This window comes from Hippichthys cyanospilos, chromosome 3 (genome assembly GCF_059441005.1).
Source record: "Hippichthys cyanospilos isolate Australia breed blue-spotted pipefish chromosome 3, RoL_Hcya_1.0, whole genome shotgun sequence".
In the NCBI taxonomy this organism is placed as follows: Eukaryota; Metazoa; Chordata; class Actinopteri; order Syngnathiformes; family Syngnathidae; genus Hippichthys; species Hippichthys cyanospilos.
Genome location: NC_142371.1, coordinates 49,765 through 56,045, shown reverse-complemented (window position 1 = coordinate 56,045; position 6,281 = coordinate 49,765). Strand labels below are relative to the sequence as shown.

The window sequence follows — 6,281 nt, the reverse complement described above, 5'->3', positions numbered from 1 at the left end:
CATTCTGAGCAATTATTGTTTATAATCATAAAAGTAAGTAATCAGAGACGAAAGCCTCCCCAATCCCCAAGCAGACAATGCAGGACATTATCGCTCTACTGTTATCACTGATGGTGATATTGTGCTCTTGCGGGAGGATATGTATTAATTTGATGACTGCAAAAGATGCCGACTCGGGGCTCTGGTATCTGGGGCAGTTTTCCCTGCTTGGCCTCGTTGGTAATCAAGCTTTGCATAGAGGATTAACTAACGCTTCAGGAGGCCCTGGAGCAACATTTTTTTATGCTTTATCTTCAGCCGTCGCCTCGCCTCCCACCTTTTGTATGCTTGCTTCTTTTTCACTTAGAGAACACTGACCCCAAAACATCCTGCACAACAACAATGTCTAAATTACTCATGGAATGTAACCTTTTAAAATAGATTAGCGCAACACAATGGTATTAAAAACTCTACAAAACCTTGGTTAAAATTCGTTTTGTTTGTCATATGAAAAAATGTAATCAGTATAAAGAATTTAAAAACATTTTCCACCATTTATGTGACCGATAAAACAAATACAATTAAAAAGTATATCTTTTCAAGGTGAAGGAAAAATAAACAACTGACAATGTGGTTGCAAATGTTTGCACACACACATATAACTATCTAATATTGTTCAGACTTATTTTGCCAATTACCAATCACTTTAAAATTTATGTTAAATGGGAATCAGCAAACGTGTACTTCCTTCTGATTCACGGGCATCAATTTTCAGGTATTCTAGTCAACTTTTCCTGATGTCATCTAATATTTTGCTCTTAGCAGAGGCTAAAAAAGGCAATTCTAGATATGTATGTACAAAACACAAATTTGGGGGTTATTACAAGCTGCCTGCATAGATACAAGCAATGTTGGAGCTTGCGGCACAATACATACTGTAAAATATGAATGAACTGAGATTTGATTGTTGAAATTGTTGTATTGTTGAAATACAGGTCAAACAGTAGCTATATAGTAGCAGCAATGTACTTAGAGATCTTAGAAATGACATTCTAACGGAGGTTAATGGCTACCTTCATAAGTGAACGGGATATGGGATATAGTTGATTTTTTGATTGGTGGTTACTCTGAGGTTGTTCGTGGGATGGGGGCTTGTTTTTGTTTTGCATTGTGCCATATTGCACCTTAAAAATATTTTCATTATCTTGGGCGCATGCTTGTTTCACTTGCATCCTCTTGTGGTCAGTTAGTAATTTAGAAACAAGCAGCTGGGCACAACAGGATGAGGGCTGGCTCAGTGCATGAAACAAAGTCACCCTTAAAACTAGCCAGTTGCAGCGTGGCAAGAAATATACTGTAGAAATGTGTTTATAATTCTCTACCCTTGGGGTGTTTTAACGAAAGCAAACCCCAGAAATGGTATTATGGAAGAAAACCAGGGAAAGGAAAAAATGCACCTAATCTTTAAATTGAGTCATTAAAAAATATGTTTCGGAGATTTTTATACTATTCCAGTACTGTAAAGTCTTAAATTACACATTTAATAATAATGTAGTAAAGAAATTCAACCCCATTTTGCTCTTGTTTTGCCTGATGCGACGTGATTGGCGGGTGCGAATACGTCACTTCCGTTCAGACAGGCTGCGTGATGGCGGCGCCCGTGACGTATCTGGCACATTGACTTTTACCACCGTCAGTGCGGTTTTACCTCCACGGTCTCTTGGAATGTGAACAATCGAAGAACATTATTCTAAACAATAATTTATGACCGACCGTGTGCTTGTAATTGCTAAAGTAATAGTGTTGTCTGTTACTTACTTGTTTGCTATTTGGCTAGCTAGCTGCTACGTGTTTACCTAACTAAGGTGACAAGACAGTTCCGTAAAACGACATCCTTTTTGACACTTTTGAGTCAGTTTGTTACAGCGTCTTATCTCCATATTCACAGAAGATGGCCCTTCACAGAATGTCGCTCAGGCTTCGACACACGGTGAGCTTGAAAGGAAATTTTAAATTTGTGCAGAGTAGTTCACGCAGTAAGCTAGGTTCATTAATTTTATGTTTGCCTAACCAGCAATGTATATTTTCTTGAAGGTGTCACATGTTCGGTGGCTTCATTCAAGTGGATCAGGGCAGCAGCAGGAGGCCTTGGTAGTTGAGCCAGAACCTGAACCATTTGCAGTCTTTAGAACACAGGAGAATGATCCAGTAAGTAAAACTACTCTTCCTCCACGTATCACAATGAGCATGTGGTGTAAGTGTAACATCATGCGTTGCGTATGAATTTACTTGATTTTGCTCACTTTTCTGTGCCATGTAAGGCTTGTCATTCAGAGAAACACATTGGACAGTTTTACAAGATTTCGCCTGAACACATTCGCACCTTCTTCCCTCATGGGCTCCCTCGGCGATATCAGCAACAGGTTGGCTCATTAACACATTCTCAGTTCACTATTTGATACGTTTTTTTTCCCCAAAAAAATCTCTAACCACGAGCTCACCTTGTGCAGATGAAGACGTTTACCGAAGCGGCCGTGATGGTGAGGCGGCCAGCACTGGAGGTCATCTCCTCCCTGAAGGAACTGGATATGAGCAAACCGGCTCAGCGCTATATGTTCTGTATCCTTGACAAATTCATCACAGTCTGACACACAGGAAAGACAGTCCCCATCTGTGCATGAACCTTATGATTTGTTCAGATGGAATAAAGGGTGGTGGCAAGACATTGTCTCTCTGTCACGTTGTCCACTTTTGCTACACGCAAGGATGGCTGGTGCTGCATGTACCTGATGGTGAGATTTTTAAAAAAAGCATTTACTGTAGGCATCAATGTTCTAGTCACTTATATAGTCCTGATGATCGTCAAATCAAAATTTAAAGTTTAATATTGCCTAGCAAAAGTCTCGAATTTAAATCATGCTGTTTTAAGCAGTGGTTATCAACCTTTTTCAGTGAGTACCCCTAAACTAGCATAAAGCTATTTTGGATGAAAATTAAAATGTTACAACAGTGTGTTGTGCCATTAATTTCTATTTTATTCATTTTCAGAACTGCATTTGTATAGGTATCGCTATGTGTTTGTTTATATATTTTATGTTTTATTTTCAGAAATTCCAGAAATAAGACTGTTTAACGTCATTGTTTTATTCCTGTCTTGTCAGACAGAAATTGCATCAGTAATGACAATGCACACTTGTATTAAACGCAACAAAAAAGGAATATAACATTTTGCAAATGAGTCACTAGCTGAGTCACAGTTAGCAATGTTGCTTCATGTTCCTATTAATGTGCTCTTAATTTGAAATGAAATCTTTTACTGTACCTACAGTATCCCTGTTAAATTCTCACATTCCCCCATCACTGCCTTCACGTAAACCCTGGGGGCACACGTACCCCCATTTGCGAACAGCTACTGTGACGCCCCATTGTATTTATCAAAATCTGAGAATATTGACATTGTATATTGTCACTGAAAAGAAATAAAATAAATAAAAACATAATTAAAATAAATAAAAACAATTTAAGTTAAATGTTTGTAATTCCTATATTACCAGTACATGTTTTGTCTCTCCCATTTACTTTCCTGACTCGTTGAACCAGTTGTATGATTCACCCTAAAGACTTTTTTTTGTATTTAGGGTGTGTAAACACCCCACATGACCAATGCAGGATTAATGGAGTTAAGAGTCACAAACTGATCATTTATTCAAGGCAAAAAAAACAGAATGTGTCACTGGACATTAGATTTGATGGCACTCAGAAATATTTTCTCAATGACTCTTTAAAATGTTAAATATTACTTTTCTGTCATCTAAAAAAACAGCACATTTCCCCTTTTAAACGTTATTTGTGAAAATATTCCTACAATTCTCTTAAAACATTTTTAAAATGTCTTTGTCTTGTAATATTTTTTCTTTCAGCCTTAAATATTTGAATTCAAAGCTATGCCAACAACTGTCTCTTTTTCAGCATGAGTTGCATGACAACAGGTGTGAAAAATAAATAACACATCAATTGAGTGCTGATCAAGTAAGATTTATTTTGTATGTTTTCTACATGTAGCTCACATCTGGGTGAAAAACTGCAAGGAGCTGCTGCCTTCCGCTTATAACACCTCTCGTTTCGACCAACCTTTACAAGCCACTGAATGGTTGCGCAACTTCAAAATCACCAACGAACCCTTCCTGTCCAAGGTAAAAATCCAAATTATACATTAAATAGCTGTGTGATTAATAAGTTGGCACTCGTATCAAGCAGTAACTAACAAGGCACATGGAGACAGTAAATGCGGTTTCATTGTGTCGTCACAGCAGGCCGAGTTACATGCTGATGCACATAAAGCAGCAGGTGCTTGCCGGCAGATGCAAAGCACGTTGGGCTTAATTATTTAATGAGACATTAATGGAAGTCATTATGCTTTGGCACTTCAGAATGTACTTGGCCTAATTAAAATATAATCATTGACGTCCAGACAATGAAGTCTTTCCGTCTTTAAAATCAAATGCGTAGTTAGACATCAAACGGTACACTCGGTGGGCAATTCAATTACCGGTAGTTACACATGCCACATCTAAATGAATTCAATAAAGGCGCTCTTATGAAAAATTCTCCCATAAAAATCCGTCCTGAATGAAGTATTAGTTCAAAAGTGCTTGTTATTTTTTTAATTCGGACTTAAAATGATAATAAATGAAGTCTCAATTAAAACATACTCTGCATCTGCGTTTCCGCCTCCAGATAAAGACAAAGCAGCGCTATGTGTGGACGAAGAGAGAGTTCACCGACGAGGGAAGCCCTCTTGGCAATTTGGTGGATCAGGTTCTTTTTTTCTTTTTACTTCTCATTTTTCATCTCATCAGCGCTTGAACTCATCTCATGCATAAAGCCTCATATAATTAAGGCACAGTGAATCCCACATTTATTGTGAATTACGCTCCATCCCCATTCATGATAGGTGAAAATTCTTGATAGACCATGTAAATAGTTGATTTGCATAGTTAGTTAACAGTTTAGCAGCTGGGCTCTAGTGTGGATTGTTGTACTCACATGTTTGGTATTTCCATGTCAGGGCATCTCTCGCGTAAAAAGCAGCACCGATGTGGTGGGAGCGCTGATGAAGGAGCTTAAACAGCAGAGTGGGCAGCCGGGCTGTGACTTCCGCCTGGCCGTGGCTGTGGACGGTGTCAACGCTCTGTGGGGCAAGTCCAGCATCAAAAAGGAGGACAAGACCGAGGTGAGAAAATCTAAACTAAGCTTCACGCAGCATTGCGTCTTCACATGTTTGTTTTGGGTACCAGGTGGATCCAGATGAGCTCACGCTGATATATAACCTGAGGAAGATGATGAGGAATGACTGGGTGAGAATAACATGCAAAAAGTGTCACTTACTTAAGATTTGCTGGCTTTCTTTACATGTAGCTTCTTGTTTCAGACGGGGGGCGCCATCATCACCACTCTGTCTCATACGGGGGCTGTATACCCACCCAAATTGGCCTACCTGCCCCAAGAGCTCCTGGGAGAGGTCAGAGTTTACTAGTTGGTTCCTTGCAAAGCTGAATCAGCCGTAGTTAAAAGGAGCCTATGGCTTTATCGAATTCTAATAATACTGCAGGATCTGGGGGAGTTTAGGCTAGTTACTTGCTTTTCAGTATCAAGGAGTAGTAGGAACACACTATGAAAGACTTGTAATCTTACAATAACATACTAACAATACTTAACGACTATACATGTTTACTACATATATTTATTGCATAGACACTTGTGTGGCAATTTTGTTCAAGAGGGTTAATGTTAGTTGCTGATAGAAAATATCAAGCATGTCGTGCAAAATCTGCTCTTTGGTCATTTAGAGGGGCTTTGACAACATGGACCCCTTCATCCCAGTGTCCGTGCCCTGGTACAGCGAGAAGGAGTTTGAGAGCTGCTATCTGTACTACATTGACCGCAACTGGCTGCAGCACCCAATGAGTGAGAGTCACTTGTTATTTTTTCTGAAATACAACCATACTTATGTAATGCTTATCCAATTTTTCCTCCCCAGGCCGAACAGAAGAGGGCAAGAAAGAGATCATCTTCATGACTGACAGGAATCCATCTTTAATGGACAGAATTTGCGCATTCCTATGAAGTCCCAGACAGCAACCACTCATTTCACACAAATATCCGCACACTAGAAATGCAGAAACTCAACATTCATGTCTATAATGTGTATCTGTAAATTATTCATATCATGTTTGCTAATAAATGTTGGAACGTCTTTTTTTAAACATGTGTTGAGTTTGCTTTTAATGTTTTATCAGTTG

General features: G+C 38.9%; 1 protein-coding gene across 2 annotated transcripts; it reads left to right on the top strand.

Annotated features, from left to right (window-relative positions):
- Nucleotides 1-1,621: 1,621 nt before the first annotated feature.
- LOC148425260 (small ribosomal subunit protein mS29-like) lies at nt 1,622-6,245 on the top strand. 2 transcript variants are annotated; one of them, XM_088411803.1, is made up of 13 exons: nt 1,622-1,844; nt 1,928-1,969; nt 2,074-2,187; nt 2,301-2,402; nt 2,490-2,598; nt 2,679-2,771; nt 4,042-4,172; nt 4,717-4,797; nt 5,048-5,212; nt 5,277-5,336; nt 5,411-5,500; nt 5,829-5,946; nt 6,020-6,245. In XM_088411803.1, the coding sequence occupies exons 2-13, from the start codon at nt 1,931-1,933 to the stop codon at nt 6,103-6,105; spliced, it is 1,188 nt and encodes a 395-aa protein (XP_088267929.1). In that variant the 5' UTR covers nt 1,622-1,844; nt 1,928-1,930; the 3' UTR covers nt 6,106-6,245. The 2 variants fall into 2 exon arrangements, with proteins under 2 accessions (XP_088267929.1, XP_088267930.1); XM_088411804.1 differs by having other exon boundaries at nt 1,623-1,671.
- The last annotated feature ends 36 nt before the right edge of the window (nt 6,246-6,281 follow it).

Excerpts from the sequence above, each read along its gene's own strand:
- LOC148425260 (XM_088411803.1), top strand. The coding sequence starts at position 1,931 with ATGGCCCTTCACAGAATGTCGCTCAGGCTTCGACACACG. Across the intron at positions 1,970-2,073 it reads CGCTCAGGCTTCGACACACG|GTGTCACATGTTCGGTGGCT; the intron begins GTGAGCTTGAAA and ends ATTTTCTTGAAG. Across the intron at positions 5,947-6,019 it reads CTGGCTGCAGCACCCAATGA|GCCGAACAGAAGAGGGCAAG; the intron begins GTGAGAGTCACT and ends TTTCCTCCCCAG.